Source organism: Myotis yumanensis, unplaced genomic scaffold (assembly GCF_028538775.1).
Source record: "Myotis yumanensis isolate MYYU_CA2020_CCGP unplaced genomic scaffold, mMyoYum1.0.hap1 SCAF_13, whole genome shotgun sequence".
NCBI classification, from domain to species: domain Eukaryota; kingdom Metazoa; phylum Chordata; class Mammalia; order Chiroptera; family Vespertilionidae; genus Myotis; species Myotis yumanensis.
Window position 1 is genome coordinate 18,550,771 of NW_027223764.1, and position 24,827 is coordinate 18,575,597.

Genomic DNA, 24,827 nt, shown 5'->3' on the forward strand with positions numbered 1-24,827 from the left:
GGACGGGATTGCCTCGTCATTTCCAATTCCTTCTCGTATTGATCTTCCTGTAGAAATCAGTTTTGTAATTAGCTGCAAATTAGGCCTTCTACTGGGGGTGAAGCTGCCCCCTGATTTATCACCAGAGTAATTCGCTGTGATCGGAGAGAAATTAAAATGAACTCAATTAGGCTTCGGATTTGCTTTATGGGCCCTGCTCCGAGTTTCAGGGGGAAAAATGACTGTGCTGGTGTTTAATAGTCTAATGAAAGTAAATAAAGGTTATTCATTGTAATACAGCCGGGGACTCGGGGAGGGTGCACCGAGGCTCCTGCCTCGGCCGGCTCCTCCTTTGTTGGTTTATGGCTCAGGGCACCTTAAAAAGACTTTTGATTTTTGTTTTATGAAGACAAACAGCTTATAGGATAAAAGGACGGGCGGGGAGAAAGGCGAGTGGCTGTGAGCTCTTGGAGTCCTAGAGCAGAACTGTGCTGTGTGGAGCCCGTGGGGCTGCGCTGGTACACGTGTGCTTATGTGCTGGTGTGTGTGTGTGTGCACGTGTGCTATGTGTGTGTGCATGTGCTGTGTGTGTGAGCATGCACCGTGTGTGTGTGCAAGCGCAGCTGAGTGTGAGGTGCTGTAGTTGTGAGCCTGGGATGGGCTGTAGGTGTGGGAGGAATGGGGGTGTGTTCCTGTGTTTGAGCGTGTGCACTGTGGGCTACACTGAGGTGTGGGTGGAAGGGGGCTGGAGGGTGCTGAGCTGGTGGGGGGAATACTGGGAGCACTGTGGGCTGTGGGGGAGAGGGAGCCAGTGGGTGGTGGTGGTGGTAAACATGTGCACAGGGTTAATGTGAGAAGTTAGCAGATGTGTTTGTACACTGTGTATTATGCGGGTGTGCTGTGGGCGGCGTCCCGTGCTGTGTGTTCTGGGCTGTTCTGCATCTGCAGGAAGTAATGGGTCTGAGAGGTAGGCTGTCAGCCTGCCTGGGATCACACTGGACAGCTGGATCGGGGAGCAGGAGGCAGGGACAGCAGGGCAAGAAGAGTGCCTTGGACTTGCATAGACTTTCTGTAGGACCCCGGGGGCGGGGGGAGGTGCGGGGGAAGGAGGATTTAGGCAAGGAACATGGCAAAAGGAAGTTCCCGAGTACTCGACACCAGAAGCAGGTAATGGCAGGGCCAGAAGGAATCTGTCAGATCACACCTCCAAGGCCTTCATCTATAGATGGGGAAACCGAGTTTCTGAAGGGAGTAAGACTTACCCAAGGCCACACTCGCACCCAGAACTCACCATTTCTAACTACCATATGCCATCATGGTTTGCCCTAACTCTACTATAATGTGCTGTGTGAGCCTGTTCACACGGCCCACACACGGTGCATCCATAAGTAGCACATGCAATGCTGGTGTGCACATGGCTGATCCCTGTGCATGTTCCCCAGAGGCCTGCTCTGCCCAGGTCCTTTCCACTTCTGCACCCAGGAAGCGCCTTCCTCACCTGTTCTGATTTGATGTGCTCTGATGCCTGGAAGACGTCAGGGTAGGAAGGACGCTCAAAGACCCGATCCAAAGCTTCCAGCTGCTGCTGGGTGAAGGTGTCAGCTCGCAAGTGCTTCCGCAAACTGTCCACGCCACTCTGGGAGTCTCCATTGGGGACTGATCCCTCGGACACATCTGGGGGACACATGGACACTCGAAGCATCAGTGCAGGCCAGAGAGGCACAGAGTCGTGCAGTGGGTAAAGCAGGGCACCTGGCTTGGTCCCTAGGGCTTTGCACTCCTGCTGGGACCCCTTACTCCCAGCTCTGGGGTTGGAGGGGCTGGCCCAAGGCTGGCCATGCCTCAGAGACCTGGCTCAGGAAGCCAGAGCCTCTGAAGGAGCTGGGGAGAGACAGGAAAGTTGTCCCAGGATAGGGGGCCAAAGGACTAGACAGAGGTGGAGCCAGAAGGGCTCTCAGGGGCCATCTCCCCTGAACTCTTATCCCCTGGTCTGGGTCAACCTGGCGAGGAGCTAGGTGTCTGGGACCGGCATGACCCAGCCTGTGGAGAATTGAACGTGGCTCTGAGATGAATTTCAGTTCCACTGACTCCAACGGTGGAAAATCATCAAATCTCCGAGGCTGAGTGTAACATGGAGACTGGGTGAAGTAATTAACTTCACCACAGAGGGAGGAGGGACTTGAAGCCAAGCTGAGGCATTTTGCTTGCACTGCGCCAGGACTGAGACCAGAGCAGGAGGACAGCAGGTGGCAGGTGAGCAGTAAAATGCTAACTCGGACAGAGACTGAAGACAGAGTCTGTGTGGATGCTGCTGTGCCCAGGTACCCTGCTCAGCCTCTGTCCCTGACCCGGACTCTGGCTAGGCCTCTATCAGAGGCCAGTTCCCTGGCCACCTGGTTCCTCCTGTGGGTCTCAGTGGGGCCACATTAGTGCCTGCTCCCTGGGGCTGCTGGCCAACTCTGTCCACATCCTGCCCTCCCTAAGCTTTCTCTCCTTTCTGCTCCCCTGCTTCCTCGCCCTCTCATATCAGGGCCACAAAAGTTGTCAGAGTATACAGTGAGCCCAGTGCCTACTCTGCCACCTCTCCCTGAACCCCCACCCTGTAACTCCCCTGGACCAAAGCTGGGTTCTCCCCAGCCATAGCTTGGCCAAAAGCAGCTGGGGAGCCTTGGGCCTGGGGCCAGACCATGTTGTAGGCCCCAGGATGATCCTCTGGGACTGTTATATATATCAGTTTATAGGTGATTATACGATATGATATAATCAATATTGCATTATATACAGTAACACCATACAGTATAATTCGGGAGAACATAGAAAATATTACATATTGATTAACCTCAACCTGCAGCCGTCCTACCCTTTCTTGCTGGCCTCTCAGACGGAGCATGGGGGTCTGTTTTCTTAATTCGACCTCCTGTCATCCCTCCATTTTATTCTGGCGGGGGTGGGCAAGCAAAGAAAGTGGGTGTGTTGAGGGGCGAAGAAAGAGAGAGAGAGAGGGAAAGGGTAAGAGAGAGAGAGAGACAGAGAGAGAGAGAGAGAGAGATGAAAACCAGGATCAAGTCTATGGAGGACAAACAGACATAGAGACAGCCTCAATGGTGTTTCTATGTGCCCTGTTACTATGGATACAAAACTTGGTGGTTGTGTTTTTTCTGTATAAGCCTCCACAATGATTTTCTGTTAGGGTGTGGCATATTTATTTTTCCCTTTTGTGTGAGTATTCTCTGTGTAGATGCATCTCTACACATATAAACATCCACATACATAAGCGTCTGGGTATGTGTAAGTGACAGAGTGAGACCTTTTCTGAAAAGGTGTGTGTGTGTGTGCGCATGTGTCATTGCATGGGGAGCAGGAGCCCACGTCCCCCATGTTCTCCTGTCCCTGTGCCATCATCCTAATTCCACCCCTTGTAGCTATTTGCATGTTTCACTGGATCTATTCTTCCTTGCTAGAGTCCTCCTACCTTTGTGGGAAGCCTGGCTGTCAGGACTGAGGGAGGCAGTAAGGGTGTCTTTGTGTTGCCATGTCACCAGTGGGCCTGGGAAGGAGAGTGTGCACTTGTCTGCGAGAGGCTGCCCACACATCATGTGCATGGATGTGTGCATGTGTGTGGCGAGACTCATACCATGCCTCTGTGTAGATTTGTGAATATGCCTGTGTGTGTGGCTTGACCAAGCCCGTGTGTGTGTGTGTGTGTGTGTGTGTGTGTGTGTGTGTCTGTAGGGGCTGAACTGAAGCTTTGTCCTCAGGTCACTGGCTGGAGGAGTCTCTTTTCCTTCATTTATTCAGGGGCCCTTCAGATCTTGACAAATCTGTCACTCTAAATTTGCGAGAGATTATGGTGCTCTCTCCCCAGCCCGCAGAGAGGTGATATATGATATCTGCTGCCCCTATTGATTGCCTGATCTGGTGGCAGAGGCCGGCGAAATGAACTTGAAATGAACATCATGCCTCAACTCATTGTGCGTATAATACACTACTTAATCCCACATTTTTCAGCCGCTATGGAATTCAATTGATCAATCATGTTCCACTGATAGTACTGTTTTAGGGGTTATTGCTGCTCCCTCTACTCACTGACCTTTTTATTTATTTATTTTTTTGTACACTCAGGCCCTGGTGATAAGACAGGTTACAGAGGCAGCAATGGAGAGAAACGGGGAGGGGAAAGGAAGGCAAAAGGAAGCCCGTTCCAGGCAGAGGTGGCGGTGGGAGGCGGGGACAGGGAAGGAGAAGGAAGGGGTGTGGGAGAGGAAAAGAAAGGAGGTGCTAGAGGTGCAGCACAGCAAGCTGGCATGAAGAAAGCATTTGGAGAACCCCTAAGAGAGGCTGCTGGAGGCTTGAGGAAACTCCCCAAAGATAGAAGGAAGGTGAGGAAAGGGGGAGAGGCAGCAGTAAAGACGAATAATGAAGGAGCACATGGAAAGTTCTGGGCAATCAGGGAGGAGAGCCACAGGGGCAGGGAGAGGGCAGCGGCATGACTGGTGGGGGACAGGGGGCAGGCCCTCCCAAATCAACCAAAGGGCCCATAGGCTCTCCCGGGCTCCCTTCCAGAGAATGGGGTGGCACCCTTCCTTCAGCTAGGGAAGAAAGAGAGGAATGAAGGTGAGCAGAGAGGGTGGGAAGGGAGTTAGGAAAGGAGGTTGGGAGAGTCTGAGAAAGGACACAAAGAGAGGAGAAAGGGAGCCCAGGGCAGCGCTGGCTGGGAGGAGGGCATTTGCCATCGAATAAACCTGCTGGCTCTGTCTCCCCATCAGCCTGGGTACCCACTAAGGAGGGCAGCCCAGGGCCTAGAAGAAGGTGGGGGGTGGAGGAAGAAAAGGAGAAGAGCATAGAGGAGGAGCAGAAAGGACAAGAGAACACAGAAGAAAAGACTAGGAAAGGAAGAGAAAAAGAAGCGGTTGTCTGTGCCCACCACTCGAAGGGACCTCCTCAGGAGAACGGAGGGGGAGAGCTCAGAGTGGGACTGCCCACGGGTTGGCTCAGAGGTGACAGGAGAGAGCGGGTGGAACTGGGCTATGACGCTGCTGCAGCAAATTCAAGTACTGGAGCCCCTTTTGGCAGAGCTGGGCTAAAAGAGAGGAGGAGGCTTCAGAGTAAGCAGGGAAGGAGAGGCTATGAGTAATTAGGTAGCATCCTTCCCCTTGTGAGCGCCTGTGGGCAGGGACCATGACCGACGCATCTCTGGAGCTCCAGGGCCAGGCACGGAGCTGGGCTTACAGTTGGTACTCAATGAATGACTGAATAAATGAATGAGGCTCTCCTAGGAGCATTCAAGCCAGACCCTGGCAGAAGGTCTCTGGACTGGCAACCTGACTGGCTTGGCATCCTTGCAAGGCAAGTCCCTCGCATTCCTAGCTCTCAGCAGCCCCTGGGTAGACCTATGTCCCACTTCACTCACCCCCACTGCTTGTTAGCTTCTGGAAGCAGGGACTCTGGTCCGCAGGAGGCCCTTCCTGCTCTCATTAACACCATCCTGCCCACCTACAGTTCCTCTACCTGCTGACTGCTAGCATGCCCCTTACACTCTCTACTCCTAAAGAGGAGCATCTACCCAAAGGACAGAGAACACCATATTCCCAATTAAAAACAGAACCTAACCTTGGAGCCACAGAATTGCCATCCAAAGCAGGTAAGAGATGTTTCTTGGGAATAGGGCCCAGATGGCCTCTGTATTGGACTCCCCACACCAAAGCCCTGGTCTCAGAGAGCAAGGTCAGCACAAAATGGGTCTATTTGCCCGTGGTGGGAGCTGGTTCCAGGGAAAGTCTTTCCTAAACGATGGGAGGAGGCCCCAGGCCTTCACCTTGATGGGATAAGAAGACCACCCCTTCAAGGACTCCCAGAAGAGGGCTGGAGTATGGTGGCCATATGGCCTGAGCTTTCTGAAACAGTTCTGATTTCCAATATCCTTCTCCACTCTCAGGCCATGTTTTTAGACTGAGGTTGGAAAATATGGTTGCTGTAGGTTTAGTAAGACTCCATAGACCAAGGAAGGAGCCGTGTCCTAGATGGTCTCCATATATTGTCCTGCTGTCCCCTGCCCAGCCGCCATCCATTAGCAGTTACAATACCGAGAGCTTATTACATGCCATTGCTGAACTTTACACAGCTCATTTAATCCACCCCCTCCCCGCCAACAACCCTGGGAGGTAAATACTGTGACACCTCTTTTAAAGCTAAGGAAACTGAGGCCAAGACAGATTAAGTAGCTTATCCAAGGCCAAGCAGCTGGTAAATGACAGTCAAGATTTAAATTCAGGTCTGTCTGATTCCAGAGCCTGCCCTCTACATCATTTCACTCTGCTGCCTGGGTGCTAAACCCAAGGGCCCAGCCGAGGGCCACTTGGCCCCATCCGGGACATGATTTCCCTCCCAGCATCCTCACTTCTCTGCCTTGCACCCTCTCTACACGGAGGCTGCAGCCTGTAGTTTGAGCACAGACTGTGCCCAGAGTGATTAGGGGACACCTAGTCCAAAGTCCTCATTTTATAGTAATGAAAGCTAATGGGGTGGGTGGAGAGGTGAGGGAGGGAAGGTGATAAGCCCAAGGTCACACAACCAGGAAGTAGACTTGCAGGACCAGAGCCCATTCCAGGACCTTGGTCCACTACACCGTGAGCACTTCCAAGAAGAGTGAGCCACCACGAGTCCTTTTTGGAACAAGGCAGATATAAATAAATTAATTAAACAAACTGCTGAGTTAAAACTTTGACGTATATTATTCTTTCAAGGAGAACAAAGGCTCATATTGTCTTCTCCTCTAACCACTTCATATTTGCTTAGCAGTTAACAAAAAGGTTTCAAAGACCTTAGGTTATTTGGGTTTCCCCGACCACTCTCCAAAGTGGTGAGGATTATAATCCCTGTTTTGCTGGGTAGGAAGCTGAGGGTCAGAGTACATGAGCTGCAGATTAAATGAGAGTGAGGGGCTAGCTCAAGGGCATATCTACAGGGGAGCCTGGCACAGGAACATGCTCTGTAATCTGTTGTAGGCTGAACCAATGAGCATCATCAGCTCCCAATCTCCACGCAAACGAAGTGAACAGTGAATGGCAAAACCAAAGGATCATCTTGACTGAAAGGAGAGCCACCTACCTCACTCTTCTCATTTAAGTTTTTCTATATCATCCAAGCTTTGTATAATAAGCACGTGCCACTTGCAGAATCACTAATAATAATCTTTTACTCCTCAATAAGCTCTGATTTCCTCGTTCACTTAGCCCTGTCACTCCCCATCTACACCTGGGCTTCCCGGAGCAGAGCTCTCTACCTCCTGCCTCTCTGACCCCAGACCAGAACCCTCTCTCTGGCTAAAAATAAATAAGGTTGTCCAGTGAGGTCTCAGCAGCTTGGAGAGGGGGGCAGTCCCCGAAGGTCATGTCTCAGGGATGAAGGCTAGGGACAAGGGATAAAACAGAAGTGCTCTGTCTTCCTCATATGTGGACATTCCACCCAGATTCCCAAAGTAGTCACTGCAAGGGACAAGAGAAATTCTCACGCACTGACCAAAGATAGGTGGGGGTGATGATAATAGACAAAATTGATGATGTCATTTTCTTGGTCACAAAGTGCCAAGGTTATCAAAGTCTACAAAATCAAGATGGGTATGAACTGGGGTTTCCCATCAAATCCCAGGAAGTGAAAATGAGGCATTTGAAGGGACTGTTTTTAAGTGTAGTAAAGAACTATACTAAGTTCCATTTTCTAAGACCAAACACAAATATCTACCTGTCAATGGGGAAATTGACAATATTAGGGCTTTCACATATGCTCATGAAATCCATTTAACTTTACAAGGTAATTATTATTAATCTCATTTTCAGATGAGAGGCAAAATTATTTGTTCGACACTGTCAAATTTGCCTTCTTTGTCGAAGATTGTCATTATCATCATTTAGTGAGCACTAACCATGTACTAGGCAGTCGAGGTGCTTGACACACATGCTCTCTAATCCTCACAGATCACTTGCAAAAGAGACATCATTAGTTCAATTTTACAGCAAAGAAAACAAGCTCAGGGAGAGTTAAAAGCATGCACAAGACCACACTGCTGACAGGAAGCAATCTTGGGGAAAGCAAGTCTTACTTCATCTGCAGACAGAAAATGACCTGAAAAAGTGATACGGGAAGAAAAGAGAAAAATGTGGAGGAAGTGAGAACAGTGGGTGATGAGCTTCAGGCCTCAGGGGGTTGGGCGAAGCAGGAGGGGTCAAGGCTAGCTGTGGTTGGGGGTGGGGCTCTGAACAGACATTTGCTCCATACCATTCTGATCTATGGCCTCCCCTCCCCCCCCTCTCTGCACCCTAGCTTCTCCAACACCCCTTCCCTCTCTAAGGGGTTCACCCCCAGGATTCCCCAGTTTCCCCAGCTGCCAGTTGTTGCAGTTTCAAACTCAATTGTTCTCCTCAGTACTGAGGCAAATGGAGTCATTAATTACCTTCTATCGGCTGGGCTGAGTTCAGAATGCGATCAATATCTCCGCTTGTCATTCAGGGCAGCCCTCCTGTGCAGCCCCAGCCCCACCCCCACTGCGCAGGAGGAGAAGGTCTGGGCTGCCACCCTGGCCCTCCCATCTGATCGAGAACAGGGAGTGTGGGGTTTGGGACCAGGAATGGAGCTGCTTTCCAGACTGGGAGAAGAACAGGGATAAATGGAGTGGGAAGAGGGCACAGGCGAGTGGGAGGGAGAAAAGAAAGGGAAGGAGTGCGAGGAAAGGAGAAAAGAAGGGCAGAAGACAGGAAAGGGGGGGGGCTAGACGGGAGGGAGAGAGGGGGAGGGGAAGCACAGTGGAAGGGAGAAATTGATAGGAAATGGTGGAGAGAGGAGGAAAGCGGTGCTGCAATGTGCTGGGAGGGGCTGGGTGGAGACTGTGCTGGTAGAGACGGTGCCTGTCCAAGGAGCTGAGGTGACATACCCCATTGCCTCCCATCCTTAAACTGCACAATCTGTGAGCCTGCCCTGCCCAGGAACCCTAAGCCCAGCTGAAGAGGAGGGCACAAAGAAGCCCTTGGAGATCTGGCTGGACGACAAGGGTCTGGTAAGCCTTCCAGCCCTGGAGACCTTTGGCCAAAGGGTTCTCCTTGACCAAACCCAGCTTCCAAGCACTCAGTGAGTTCATGGTAGTGTGAAAGGTGTGTGTGGAGGCCTGGCCTGCCTGGCCTGACTTCCTGTGCTTCTGGGGACACTAACTGCCTAGTGACCCTAACTTAACACTGGACTGGTAGTACCATCTCCTGAGTTGAACTCCTAGTTTTGTCGCTCATGTGCTATATGACCTTGGCCAAGTCCCTTGAGCTTTTCTGGATTGAGTTTCCTCAGATGTACACCAGAGGGTTGCTAGCTCTCCCTCAGCAATATCAATTTCTCCTTTCTCTGTGTTCCAGTGGCCCATCTATCCAAACTTCTATTGTAGAAATAATAATAACTAAAATCGATCCAGTTCCCGTTATGGTGCCAGACACTCTGCTTAATGTACATCTACTGATTTAATCCTAACAATAACGGCAGCTAACATTAAGTGCCTACTATATATTAGGCACCCATCTCAGATTTTTACATATATTAACTCATTTAATTTTCACCAAAACTTAAAGCAGGGAGCTTCTATTACTATTCCCGTTTTGAAGGCACGGACATGTTTTTTTTTTTTTCATCTTTATAAACCTAGCATTGGGCTTGATACATAGTAGGTGATAAAAATGTTGACTGATTTGTCAAATAGAATTCCCAAAGCAAAGGTTGATAGATTATTAATTTGCCTTGTTCAATATTTTACCTTTTAGAAGGAAAACTAAGCAACAAAAGCAATTGCTACTCTGGATTCAGTATTATCATATTTCACAGCTGGCAAGTATCGAGATCATTTAATTCCATTATCTCTTAGAGATTTAAAAAAAAAAAGAGGCTCAGAGAGGTTAAGTAATTTTCCCATGTCACACAGCTAGTCATCGATAGGCTGGGGACTGAGGTTCTCAGCGTAGAGCCCTTTCTCCTATTCCAGGTTGCTCAATTTTGATCAACAAAGAAAAACTGATAAAAGAGAAGTGATGGGGATCTGGGGAGAAAGCAACCATGTCTAGAGTTAACAGCAGCAAAGGAAGGAGGCATTCGACAAAATCTGACTGGAGGAGAGCAAACTGCTAGGTGTTGAGGGAAAGAATGGTCGTGTGATCCCACGGCAAGAGGTTCTAGAAAGGAACACAGTTCCATAGGATTGGATGCTCTAACAATGAAATTCTGCCTCTGCAAGCTCAAAGAATCAACCTGACAAGAAAGAGGAAGTGAGAGTGGGGGAGGGGTGAAAAGAGAAGGACATTTTAGGAACATCATTGCTGTTGCACACGAATAAGCTTTAAAATATGATGAGCCTAGATTTTAAAAGGACATGTACACTGAATAGTGGAAGATTATGCGACCATTAAAAAATCATGTTTTCAAAGAATATTTAATGATATGTGAAAATGGTTCTATATAATGTTAAGTGAAAATAGCAAGACAAGCTGTATATACAATATCATTCCAATTTTTATCAAAATAATATATATAAGATTATACATGCACAGAAAGAAAAAGGATACCATATTCCAACAGTGGTTATCTCTTGATGATGAGATTATGGGTAATTCTTTAAAAAAAAATCTACCATATCTTACAAATATTTTACAATGAGCATGTATTGCACTTATTATCAGACAAAAGTTATTTTTTTCCTCCTGTAAAGGACATACAACAGATGGAAGGAGGGGACCATAACCAAGGATGGATATGAGAATAGCATGAGCCTGTCAGGAAGACAAAAGCTCAGAACAAGCTGAGACAACAAAAAAGGGTCTCTTTTAGCTCTGCTTGGAGAAAGAACAAAAAGGAAGGCAGGTTTAGGCTCAGTGCTGGGGAAGAGAAGGTAATACTGAGAGGAAAGAGAGAGAAGGCAGAACTTCTCCACCAAAGAAAAGAATCTTCCAAACGAGACCAGCAGGCGTTGCCCAGGTCAGGGGGGCCAGGCAGGTACTCCTAACCATGCCCATTGAGTTAACTTTCTCAGGCCCAGATAATTCATGTAGCAGGAGTCTGGGAAGGGGGAAAGGTAGATAAAATTCTAAAATTTTTGTTGATGATTCTTGAGGAGTCACAGTGAAGCAGTGATAAAGCCTAATGCCATCCTGCCTTGCAAAAAATAAAAGGGGGTCAAGGTAAGCTTACACAAATAGCACTTCAATAAATTTAATATTGGGGTCTGGAAATCTTTTAGAAGAAATTACTATAAAATTAATTCGTGGCCATTAGAAAAGAAAACAGTGATACCCTGGAGCTTGCATGTACTCACCAAGAATAAGTTGGAGCACATTACTTACATATCAGCGCTTAGATCAAATGCCACCTCCACTAAGACTTTCTCAATTCCCCTGGTTGGAAGCAACTGCCCCCCATTTTAAAAATATTCATCACAGCACTTTCTACCTTGTTAAAGCACCTATCGCATTCTGCTCTTATAATAATACTAGAGGCCTTGTGCACGAAATTCATGCACAGGTAGGGTTCCTAGGCCTGGCTGGCAATCAGGGCCAATCTGTGGGGCGACCAGCGGCGTGACCGGGGCCCCCCTGCTCACACCCACCTTGGCTGGCCTGGCGCTACCTGCTTGCCCACCCCGCCCCCCGCCACCACCGGTTGGGGCCTATGGGCTGGGGGCAGCTCCTGTGTTGAGCATCTGCCCCCTGGTGGTTAGTGCAAATCATAGCGACCAGTCGTTCCACTGTTCAGTTGATCTGCGTATTAGGGTTTTATATAGATAGATGCACCTTATCTCCCTATTAGATGAAAAGCTTCTTGAGGTCAAGGACTGAGTCCTATTTGCCTCTGTAAATCAGTCCTGACATGTTTCATACATAACAGGCACTCAATTTGTGCCCTGACTTAAGTTGGATTTGTTTTATTGATCGATTAAAGAAATGCTCTGAATTTAGTGAACATTAACATTTCACAAAGAATCTCCTTCCTAACTTTATGGACAAGATGAAGAAAAGTGAAATGGTTGATGGCTACTGGAGTCAATAGTACCCAAAACATTCATTTATCACAACCAGGAAGGGGATCTCCACTGGTGGGCTATGTGGCTCTCCTTTATTTGAAAGGAAAATAACTCTTTAAAAAACGATGAGAGTGATGATATAGAAAACTTCCTTATGACCTTAATCGGGTGGAATTAAGAGTCCAAACCAACAAGATGAAATTCAACAGGGATAAATGGAATGCCCTATGTTTAGGATAAAAAAAAAATCAATTACACAAGTACAGAATGGGGTAGACCTGGCTTGATAGCAATTGATGTGAAAAAGATCTCAAGGTTTTAGTTGACCACGAACTCAATATGAGCTTGAGTCTGACATGGCTGCTAAAAAATCGAATGCAATCTGAGGCTACATTATGGGTGTAGAATCTCCAGGTGCAGAGCGGCAATGGTCCTACTGTACTTGGCATTGGTTAGACTGTCTCTAGAGCAGTGGTTCTCAACCTGTGGGTCGCGACCCCTTCTGGGATCGAACGACCCTTTCACAGGGGTCGCCTAAATACATCCTGCATATCAGATATTTACATGACGATTCATAACAGTAGCAAAATTACAGTTATGAAGTAGCAACGAAAATAATTTTATGGTTGGGGGTCACCACAACATGAGGAACTGTATTAAAGGGTCTCGGCATTAGGAAGGTTGAGAACCACTGCTCTAGAGTTTAGTGTTTATTTAAGAGAGACTTTCACTGTCAATAATGAATTCAGAAATGGGTGATCAGGATGGGTAGGGACCTCCCGCACGCACAGGGACCATATCATGTGAGAAACTGAAACCCACTCAGGGCTCAGCTCATTGTTTTTGCAGGTGCTCAGTAAATCAAATAGAAGGAATGGAAGGGAGGGAGAGCCACTCTAGGTGGTTCACTTTAAAGATGAGGAAACTGGGATTCAGAGAGAGTATGTAATTAGCCAAAGGTCCCAGAGCAAGTAAGGAGTGGAAATAGATCCCACATCCAGAAATTTGAATTCTAACAGTGACAACTGTCCATTTACATCCTATGTCCAGGCAGGGGATGTACCCTGTCAGGCAGAACTGCTGGAGGGGAGACCTGATGACCGTTAAGAATCTGAGACTCTGCCTGACACCACTCTCAGTCCAGCCTCTGACCTCCCTCCACATGGAAGGTGTCCCTGGAGCCTGTCTCCCTGAATCTTAACCACTCCCAGGCTCAAGTCCCATTTCCTTCTTGCTTTTCTAGCTACTTTCCTGGATTCCTACTGAACTCTTGCCACCTGGTTCATTTTCTAGTCTCGTGTGTGACAGCCCTGCCTCCCCCAATAGATTGAAGTTCCTTGAGACCCACATCCTGGTTCTTTGCTCCTCTCATACCTCCCAACACTGGGGCCCACATTGATACAAAGCTCCCCCGAGAGATGAGTATACACTTCCACATATTTATATACCAAAGCAAGATCACAGATTCTCCGTGACCTGAAATGGTTTATAAGAAATTTGCCCAGCAGGGGCTTGTCAAGGGCGGGGGGGAAAAAAGGACACTTATGTAATACCCTTTGTAATACTTTTAGCGAAAAAAAAAAAAAAAAAAAGAAATTTGCCCAAGGACACAGAGATAGCCTGAAGGATCATTTAGGGACCTCGCATTTCCTAACCAACCAAGGGAGCTATGAGGGAGATACAAGAGAGGCCTAGAACCCAAGAAAATTATACCTGTACAGTTAATTTCCCTGAATGTTAGCCCCCTCCATCCCAAACCCCTAGTTTACCTGTAGGAAAGAAGGACATGGGCACCCACTGACAACACGACCAGCCTGAGTGTATGTGAGGAGGGTGAGCTGGTACAAATGGGGGCAGGGAGGCAGGGGGGCCAGAGGCAACACAATGGGAGGGAGCAAACAGGTAGCAGGGAGTGAGCATTGGGTGGGTTCGGGTGAAATCCCCAGAGTGATCAACTTTCCTGCCTGAGAGCATGCGCTGTGCCTTCCTGCTGGCCTGCTGGACTCAGGCACACTGGCTGCTGGTGGGGAAGGAGGGCTTTGCTTAGGGTCCTTCTTTGTGGGACCCGACTCCTCCATCGGCCCTCTCTGGGCTTTCTGGAAGGGGCTGGAGCCTTCTGCGGGGTGCTGGACTCCAGCGGGGACCAGAACCAGTTAGAAACCTCTCTGGAGCCAGAAGGGAAGGGGCTTTGTTAGCTCAGAGGACACAAGCAAGGCGAAAAATTACATACCAGGCCGCTCTAAGTATGCTTGTTTAGAGAAACTGCTTGCATTTATGAAGTCTTTGGTGCGGAAAGCAGGGTTGCAAATGACTGCATCAGAGCGACAGTAAAGGCCATTAATTTCCTGTTATGTTTTCCTGCGTTGGGGGCTTTATTAATTTAATTTTACACTGTCGAACAACAGCGAGAGCTGACACTGCCACACCGCCAAGGCTGGGGCTTTCTTTTTGTGTGTGTAGCAAGGCTTTGCCTGACATGCAAATCAACGCTATTACCGGAACCAATAAAGATGTGTGGAGGGAAGAGGGGAGATAAGGAGGGGGAGGCAGGGAGGGGAAAGGAGAGAGGGGAGAAAAAGGGCGAAAGCCATCCTGGCCAATTTCTGCTGCGCTCCATGCTAGCATCTCCTGGCCTCCCAGACTAGCTCCAACTTCTGCCCATCCTCCACATTGCCTTCTACTCTCTTCTTCCCTCCACTCCGTGCCGTCAGATGACTCTACCTCTGTGGTCCTCCTCTGTCCTAGATCCTGGCAGAACTTGAGTAAGGACAGGAAGTTCCCAGGAGGAGGTGGGAGATGGAGTTCCCCCACTGCCTGTGCCCTGCAGAGGCATGTCCCGGAAGCATGGAGGCAAGAGACCAGATGCTGCCAACCCAGCAGGCTGGAGTGAAGGCCTTTGTTACCTATACTGTCTTTTCCAGTCATTTTTCTCCGCCACACAACTTCTAAACTCAAGGGCCCTGGCCCACGGACATACTGTTAGCACACACACAACCTGATTCCATATGCTTGTGCACATGAAGAAGAGTCTAGAAAGCAGATATTGCAGCTTCCTCTCAGAGCTCCCATATCCCAACCATTTGTTTCCTTTGAATTTCCGGAACAAAATACTGTCCCTCATTGTTTCTCCTTAGGAGACTCCAGTAGCTGTCTTCAGTAGCTGTAAGGTACCTACTTGGTCTAAACCAAACTGCCAGAGGAACATGGCTCCCCAGCATCAGAAAAAGGGCGGATTCCTGGCAGACCACATTCTGATCTCTTTGACTATATCGACCTCATACTTACCACCTAAAGATCACCCACACTGCCCCTCACCCAGAGCAGCTTCCACAAGCCGGCTGCCCCAGTGGTCCACCCAAGTATCCACTCTGCCCACGTGTCTGGGTTGGCCACGCTGCCAAAGGAGATGGAGGTGGGGTGGGGGTGGGGAGGGAAGAGGGAAGGAAAGGGAAGCTCCTGAAGTCCTTTCTACCAAACACACTGCCTGCATCTTTCCATCCATTCTTTGAAGTCTGCTGGGGTCTAGGGAGATCTGTATGAGCCAGTGTGAGAGAGAAAGGGCAGGGGGAAGGAAGAGAGGGAGGGTGGGGGGTGGGAGAATGTGTCTGCACGTGTGTGCACGTGTGTCCGTGCATCTCTCCCTCTCTTGCTGGCTTGCCCGTGCTCCTGCCTGCACTTTCTGCTTCAGGAGCTGTTTGCCAGGCTCTGGGAGGCTGTTGGACGGAATCCAGCTCTCCCTGGGAGGAAAGCATAAACTTCATAAACTACATTTACTTTAATGCAGGTTCCTGGGGGCAGCTTTCCTCAGGCTTTTCTTCCCTCCTCTGTCTTGATCACATTTTATCCCAGCCCCTGTGTGCACCCAGACCACACACACATACACACGCGCACGCACACACATACACACACGCTCGCACACACACAGGCACACACTCACGCACACACACTTTAGAGTTAGTACTCCTGAAAAAGCTGAAGCCTGGGGCGGGAGCATGGACAAGGTGTTCAAGCTGTGTTTACAGGAGAAAGCCTCAGCCTGGCCCTGGAGAGGCCCTTGTGAGATGCCCACACACTCGTCTCCGGTGGAGATGAGCACAAAGGGTACTTTGAGGCAGGCGGGCAGGCGCCTCGGGGAGGGAGGTATGCTGACATTTTGAGGGGATGACCAAATTAGGAGCCACCTGGAGGCTGGGCCACAGGGCTCCAAGGAGGGAGAAAGAGAAAGCGCGGCCTCCACGCAGGTTGAGGTTTGTGAGGCCTCCCTTGTCTGGTGCTGTCAAGGTCAGCAGGTTCGGGTTCACCGAAGGGTCAGGATGGTTTGAATTACTGGCTCCACTGCAACTCGGCTCTGAGACTCGTGATCATCTCCCAGCCCTCCCCCAACCCTCCTGGCTTCTCCACCCCCACAGGGCAGGGTGGGGAAGGCCCTGGAGAGCCTTCCAGCCACCATGGCCCTGGGGAAGGCAGGCAGGAGGGAGTCCTTCCCTGGGCTCGGGGGCTCCTTGTGCAGCCCACAGCGGTCGGGAAGGTGGCTAGGACCCATTCCTCTGTTGGGCAGCGATCCTGGGTCTCCAAATCCAGCCTACCTTCTCTCCAAATCCTTTTTCCAAGGGGTCCCCATGCCCCTGCCCTTCTCAGCTGCCCACTGGCCTGCAAAGGAGGAGGTGTTCAGGGAGGCCAGCCCACTAGCAGCAGGGCCTGGGGGACAGCCTCAGGGCCGGGCCCCTCCCTCCTGCCCACAGCCCGTGCCTAGGGGAGAAGGGCAGCGCTGAGGCAGCGGATTTCTCATTTCTCGCTTGGTGCCCTTGCCCGGTGGGGGAAGGGGAACGAGGCCTACCTGCAGGGCGGAAGGTAGTTGCCAAGTGGAAGACTAGGGTTTGAAGACGTGGTTGTGCAAACATGTGCCCAGAAACACACAGATCCTTTGCTGAGAAAATTGTAATACTGTGCTACACCCCCCGCTCCCCCCAACTTTCAGTGATGGAGGGGTGCACACAGGCCCCTCTACTGCTAATCTGTACATTCTCTTCTGGGGGCTGGGGTCCACCTATTTTAACGTTTTGGCATTTTATGAAAGAAAAAAGAAGCTCTTTTGTGCGAAATCACAACATACTTCCTCAAACAAGGAAATATAATTCTTTATCTACAACAGCAGGAACTGGTTAGGAGCCTGAGGTGGTTAATGATTTGACTGAAGTCTCTGGTTTAAACTCAGGGATTTATGTACAAATTCATGCACCCATGTCAGCCTCACACCACCCTGGCTAACCCCAGTCCTTCCCCACAGAGGAAAGTCAGCCCATGTGCGCACAGGCCCCAAGGTGCAGGCCTTAATAACACATCGACATGCCCTACACCCACCTCTGTATAATGACATGGTCAGCGTTCAACGGGCTCACGGCCAACATTGTCCAGGGTTTGGCTAAAAATTTCGATCCAACTAAGATAGAAAAATTCCCCCCTCAGCATGAACGGCCTGATTTCCCAGTTTACTGGGAAGATATAATCATAACAACAAATATGTTCTCATAAGTGGACTTTTTTGGTGTCTTAGTGAATGCGGACCTTTGAACCTTAGCTCTTTCTTAGCCTAGAGTGGACATTAGCCAGGGTCTGGATATTTGTTGGGAAATGAATACAGGGTGAGCTTTGTTAACGCAGTTAAACTCAGGCACTTGTCTAGATGGATGGTTACCTTCCTGTGGACTTGGTTTCTGGGCTTTCCTAGGACTTGCCTCACGAGGGGCAGTCTGTGACCTATGCTAGGTAGTATAGTGCATGTGAAATCGTCATTCTGGCAATAACCCACAGAGCACGTGTCCTTAGAGAAACTCAAACTCGGCTTGGCTTCCCTCTGCCAATATAATGCTTTCTTACAGGGCCTGGCCAGGGCCCAGAGGACAGTGGAAGCAAAACGAGGCTCCTAGGTTCTCTGCCCACCATGTGAGCTCACGTCAGAGCTCTGAGGGCACGCCACCCCAGGTCTACACTCCTGGGTGGGGATTCTTTAAAACCAATCAAGTGTGTGTGTGTGTGTGTGTGTGTGTGTGTGTGTGTGTGTGTGTGTTAGGTGGTGAACACACGTAACTGTGCCCAAGTGCTGGGTTTAGGTTAAGGAATCAGTGAGACCTCGTTCCTCGTTTTGTTTACCCAACAAGAGCAACTTCACTGTGTCTTCTGGGCCCTCCTCGGTACCCCTCCCAGCTCCTTCAGGCTGAACCGTGGCCCACGAAAATGGTATGTGCTCAACGAAACTTCCCGAAGCTCTTCCCTTGCAGGAATGCTTAAATCCTTCTTTGTTTCCACCATTCCCCTGCAGCTGGACCAAAAGGCCACAGAAGATACACACTGTGGGCCTGAGAGAGTCAGCTCTGGCTCCTGCTTCTGCCTCTAAATGTCTGCCCGTGCCAGCCTACCAGGGTGTGCCGACCTGCAGACTTCCCCCATCAGCCTCCTCCAGGACTGAAGGCTGCACCCAAAGTCCCAGGGCGGGCCAGCGGGGCAGGGGCAGCCTCTCCTCTTCCAGGGGGCCCTCCTGGCCTGCCTTTTCTGACACCAGCACTCTTCCCGCTGCCCCTCCAGAAGGAGAGCGGGGAAGGGAGACTGGCGACCAGGGCACGCCTGGTTTACATTAATGAGATACACCGAGTGTAATCCAGCCGGGGAGGCAGCCTACAAAAGGAGGCGATCGCGATCGCGGGCGGCCAGGAGCAGAGCTGCTCAGGTAATTGGTTTATCTATCTGGAAGCAGGGGGAGCAATCTCAGCACAGACAGACTAGCAGTAAAGTCTCTTCCTTAAGGCTATTTCCTTTGTCTTTTCAATTGCTTGCACATCCATGTGAGAGAGGGAGAGAGTGTTAAAGAGAGAGGGAGAGGGAGAAATGTTAATTTGTGAATTAATGGCTTTTCTCAGCGGAATTGTAAATTCAAATGTCACCTCACACGGTGACACCACGGCTGGTCTGCTGAAGAAGCAATGATAAGATCCCCCACCTCCCTCGGTGCCCCTCCCTCCCCAAAGATAGCTGTGGAGTGGAACATGCTACTTTTAATTTGCAATAACAACACAACAGAGGTATGCAGTAATGACTGCCTTCTTTACCCTCCTCCTGGCTTCCTTCCCCCCAGTCCAGTTGGCTCCCCACTTCCTCCCTCCTTTTGCTCTTCTGAAACAACACCTCGCCCCACCCTGGCTGTCCCCCACCGCACCCCAGCCAGGGCCTGATCACATGGGGGGTGCCTTTGGAATTGACGATGCTACAACCCTCTCTTCTCCTTCAATAATCAGGGAATTAATGACCCTGAAGTTAAAGTGAGGCTGATACCGAGGCCCTGCCCAGCGTTGGGAAAAAAAGCCTTCATTGTTTTCAAGCAGGAGGCGGGCAGCAGTGAGGGAGATTCATGGATGGAGATTGAATATGCAATTTTCTTTCACCTTGCCAAGAGCTGCCCCTGGGCTGTGCCTGGCCTAAATTTTTCCTTTTACCATCTCTGCCTTATCCGGCCCTCCCACCTCCCTTCCATTCTTTCCAGAAAATTACCTTCAAAATTGATTTCCACTTTTACAAACAAATATAATGGGAACACAGGAAAAAACTTGGGCCGTGATGAATTAGGGCTGTCAGGTGCTTCCAGGTCTCCTTTGCTTTTGTTTTACTACCCGATCTGCTCTTTGTTTTTCCAAGGGCTGGAAAAAGTGCCCCCCATCCACTGGCTGCCTGATCCTCCAGGCCACTGGGGTCTCAGCCCCCACACCCAGCAGTGGCCCGTGGAAAAAGTGATCCAGGCCCTGAGCTTCTGTTAGCCTCTTGGTTTCCCAGCGGACGCTTGAGCCACCTCCTCCTTTTCTGCTCACTGGCCCTTAGGAACCCACTCTCTTATTGGTCTCTAACCGCCACCCCCAGCTATTTCCCCTGACCCCCACACCATGTTCCCTCTGGCCCCCATACCTCTTAAAGTCCAGACCAGATGCAAACCTCCACCTCCTCTAATGTGGGCAGGATCAGTGTATACCTCGACTAGAGCAAATGAGAGACAGACAGACACTGAGAGATCCCGAAAGACAGGCAGGTAGAAGAGGGGGGCAAGACCCTGAGATTGGGAGACCAGGCTCTTCTTCAAAGGGTATGAGGGTGCTGAGTGACAACTCCCATATAGCCCGAGGGCATAAGGGCTCCCAGCATGTCTCCCTTGCCTTGAGTCCCAGGCCACCCCTGGAGGCGGGTTCAATACAGCCCATCCATTTGCCAACAGATGCAGGGTAATGTCTATGGGGCCCTGTGCCTCAAGACCATGGGCACTAACACACTCAGGCCTGGCTTGAGTTCTCCCTGTTCACTAGCACTCGTAGACATGCAGCTGCTCACATCTGCTCATCTCTGCAAATATATACACTCTCCAGAAAGCTGCATGCCTGCCCAATGCCTGGCGTTCTACATCCCCTTTCACCCAAAGATCTCAGAATGCTGGAAAACACACACACACACTTTCATAAATTATGTAAAAAATTACATATATGTCCATAAACAAAGTAAACAAGTAAACTTACACATGGGAGCGGAAATGCACAGCAGTGAATAGAGGGAGGGGTGCCTCCCTGGTAGAAAAGAAGGGGGTCCTATATTTATTTACATACAACTGAAATGTCTTTGGATGCTAAGAGAGGACATGTGACCCAACTAGGTAACTGCAGAGCCAATGAGTAAGCAGAGATAGACCAAGGTCCCCCCCATCACACACGGGGAGCTGACATCTTTCCCCCACTGCCCTAGCTCCCCTCCTTAACAGGGGCCGCACCAAGACTAGGGGGCTCTGCCCAAGTAAGTTTCTTCCTGACATGACTTCATTTTCTCTCAAAACTTAAACCTGCCAATTAATTAGGTCTCTCCCCCCCCCCCCCCCCCCCCCCCCAGAAACACAGTGACCCATCTTCCAAGATGGATTGGCTCGGCATTCTATATCCATGACCTCGTGTAGTCCTTTCCACAATCCCTGTGAAGTGAATGCTGTTACCGTCTCCCCCTCATAGAGGAGAAGACGAAGCTGATGAAGGTTAAGTGACTTGACCAAGGCACTAGGGTTCAAACCCAGCTATGCCTGACAGAGCTCACACCTTTTCCAACTGCCCGTTCCTGCTGCCCTTCAGGGACGGCCTGCTGGCCCCCATCCCAAATCCTCCTTCCTGGCGGGGGGCGAGGGGGTCTGCAGCCTTCCCCTGCCTGAATCCAAGGCTCCTAGACAGGGTAGGTCAGTGATGGCGAACCTTTTGAGCTCGGCGTGTCAGCATTTTGAAAAACCCTAACTTAACTCTGGTGCCGTGTCACATATAGAAATTTTTTGATATTTGCAACCATAGTATAAAAAAATTTTTTATTTTTGATATTTATTTTATATATTTAAATGCCATTTAACAAAGAAAAATCAACCGAAAAAATGAGTTCGCGTGTCACCTCTGACACGCGTGTCATAGGTTCGCCATCACTGGGGTAGGTGCTGCTCGTTTCCACAGCTTCATTTCCTCCTTTGCTCCAAGTCTAACCTGAGCAACACACTTGGGGACCTCTAGGAGGGAAACTAACTAAGGAAATAAACTGCTTCTTCCAGTTACGGTTCCATCCAAAGCAGGAGGGAGCTATAAAGGCAGTGACAGGACTCGGCTGTCTGCAGCCGTGCAACCTGCCCTGCCTGCAAATGCACAACTGCACCGGTTTGGCACCACTCAACTGCACAACTCATTGTGCACCTAATTAATGGAATGCAGAATCACAGCCCCCTGCAATCCCACACGTCAAAGGATGAGACCAACACACCTCCCCGCCCACAGATTAACAGACTCAGACCATATGACTTCATTTGGATTGTTGGACAGGTTATGCAATTGCTCTGTGTTTCAACAACACCAATGGACAGCAACACTTTGGGCCATGGCTGAAAGCAACTGGGGAAAGGCAAAGGCCTTTGGTTCTTCAGCCTGAAATAATGTAAGAGTCTCTTTATCTTCCAGCCACATAAGCCAAGACAAGCCACATTCAGGGAAGCAGTAACCTTCAAAGGACCCTAATATACTCTGCCATAATTGTAGCCAAAAAGAGGTAAAGCTTTTACGGGTCCACAACAGGGTTTTACCTCCCCAGACAGTCTTCTGGGGGCTTTGTGACATAACTTACTCATCTAACCCTAGCCTGTCTACCTGTCTGATTCTGGGATCTCCTGGACTCTTGGGTTTTGCGGGGGGCGGGGGGGGGGGGAGGTGGTGGTCAAAGCTTCTTGCCTAGCATATTTCTCAAAGGAAAGTCTGGGGATTCTTGCAAAAGCCAAGGCCTGAGAAGGCGTCTCAAGCGGACTCCCAGTCACTGTCAGTTTCTTTTTCCCCAGAGTCACAGCTGATCGACCCTTTACTAATATCCCCACAGATATGATTGCTGCAGATACTAATAACGCTGTCCATATTCCAAGTGCCAGTGCCAATAATGCTCTGGGTATTATCACTGTGAACACCAATAACTACTGCTGAGATTGTCTCCAATAACGCCAGCACACGCTGCAGTGATTGTCCTCCTAATGCCCAACACCATGACATTGTTAGAGCTGAAGAATAGGCTGAACTGTACCCAGACGCAGGAGCGGGAGTGGCTTCCTTGAGGACAGAGAGCATCACAGCTTGCCCTCAGAGTATGACACTCCTAGGGAGATGCCACAATAAGAGGGGCCAAAAAAAAAAAAGCCAGCCTGGCAGGGCATCAGGGTTCTCCTGGAGGGAGATGTTGTCTGTCCACTCCCTCAGTCCCTTGACACGCATACCTGTTCCCATCCCAATGCCCTCAGCTCCTCAAGCCAGTTTTCTCTTTTGCCTGCAGTGCTGGCCCAGGAGCTAAAGGACACACCTGGGTGTCTGTGCAGCCCAGGCCAGAGGCTGCCTCCTGCTACCGGCCTGCCAGCTGCTGTGCTACCTTGGCCTGACTGCAGAGTTGGGCTACATCATCTTGACACATAATTATCTCCCCTATTCTTAATCATCTGAGCTGCTCACTAATGCAAACTGGGCCTGGCTGCTTAGAGGCACCAAGAGTGGGGGAGGGGGAGTACAGGCTGGGGAAGGTCTGTCCTTGCTCTCTCTTTTCTTTTCCTCTCTTCCCATCTGGGTCCGATGGTGTCTGTGGTGTGGGGATGAGGGGTCAGAGAATGGGCCTCCCTTATAGGCTCTACCAGAGAAAGGACAGCTCTATCAGATCTGTGGTTGGTCAATAGGACGGAGAGTCAGGGCAACAGAACCCTTCCACATCCCCCCAAAAAGCAGTAGGGCCTCTGATCCTTCCTGCCACCTCGCTAGGCCCAGGGAGTGAGTGTGTAAGCAGGACACTTGGAGACGCCCCTGTCCCTCACCTAGAGGAGTTCAACTGCTTCCTGAGATGTCTCCCCACTGCCACCACTGTCACCCCGCTGGAGGGTGATCTTCCCCAACCCAGCCCTGCCCTTTTCCCTTCCTGCTCACACACTTTCGGTGGCTACTCTTGCCTGCAGAAAAAGTCCAAACGCCTTATATGATCTGGTCTTGACCTGATCTGCGACCCTAACCCATTCACTTAGCCTGATTTCCCATGACTTCCCCTCCCGCCCCTTCATTCCAGCCAAAGTGCCCCTGCATTTTCTCATCACAGAACTTCTGGTCACAAGGCTGGGTCCAGCAGAGAATTTCACACTACCATTGTCTTTGAACATGTCCCTCACCCATCCCTCAGGGCCCTCCTCACAGAGCAGCCCTCCCGGGGGTTTGTTCTCTCCCCACTCTGAGCTCCAACGGTCCGCAGCCCAGACCTCCACCACAACGCGGATATCTGATGGGCCTTTCCGCTCTCTGGGCTCACATGTCTTACACGCCCCACTAGACGGTAAGCTCCTTAAGGACAAGAATCATATCTTGTTCTGCTTTGGGACCCCATAGCACCAAGCCTTTCTTGTGATTAACGCACAGGAAGGGTTCACTGAATTGAATTGACTTGAAACAATGAACGTGACCAATTGCTCAGAAAGGAGAGCGCTCTGTTCTGGGCCAACCAGGCCCAACCTGGGGTGGCCACAGCCTCATGCCAGTGCCTCCCTACCCCAGGTCTCTTTTCATGGCCCATAGGAGCCCAGGAAGCAAAAAGCATGTCCAACCACAGGACAATGGGAGAGAGAGAGGTGAGGGGGTCTGTGGCCTACCCTGGCTTCCTGAACATCTCTCACTCTAAAAAATGCAGGGCAGTGGTTAAAGGAGAAACCCCTTAGGGTTTGGGGCAGAATCTTCCAAATACTCAGGGCATCAGGAAGTTTGGCTAAGGCCTGAATGTGGGAAATCCTCAGGGAGAAGTGGAACTAAGGGCCTTGCACATAGCCTCCCCCTGCCCATCAGGGGCTGTGGCCAAAACAACCACAATGAAATTCAGTGAGTAGCAAAGGCCGTGGCAGCCAAATGGGTTTGGATATTTGGGAAGAAGGAGAAATAGAGCCAGACAAGCTGTTTCCCTGTGAAACGAGGCCATTAGGGCTTCTGGAAGGAGGCCAGCACCAGGTCATCACTGTCTTGCCAGACCCAGGCCTCTCCTACACTCTGCCCCTTCTACTGGAGGCCAGGGCTCTCAAATCTTTTCCTGGGGCCCAGGGAATCTCAGCGTTGTCCCTTTTCTTGTTCCTTACCCTCTAAAGCTGCCCCAATTCAAGGGCTCATCTAGGCTTAGGATGACTATATGACTTATTGTCTAAACAGGACATTTTCGAAAGAACAAGGAGATGCTGACTGACCAAGATGCAGAGACAAAAGGTATAAAT

At 50.1% G+C, this 24,827-nt stretch overlaps 1 protein-coding gene across 10 annotated transcripts in view; it reads right to left on the minus strand.

Annotated features, from left to right (window-relative positions):
• PAX2 (paired box 2) overlaps positions 1-24,827 on the minus strand; it is a 92,136-nt gene that overhangs the window by 21,716 nt on the left and 45,593 nt on the right. For 7 of the 10 annotated variants that reach the window (XM_070432493.1, XM_070432497.1, XM_070432500.1 and 4 more), the window contains exons 7-8: positions 19,970-20,038; positions 1,478-1,653 (exon numbers count right to left, since the gene is read on the minus strand). In XM_070432493.1, coding sequence (XP_070288594.1) covers positions 1,478-1,653; positions 19,970-20,038 — 245 coding nt within the window. The remainder of the gene's footprint in view (positions 1-1,477; positions 1,654-19,969; positions 20,039-24,827) is intronic. The other 3 variants (XM_070432502.1, XM_070432498.1, XM_070432501.1) reach the window with 1 other exon arrangement.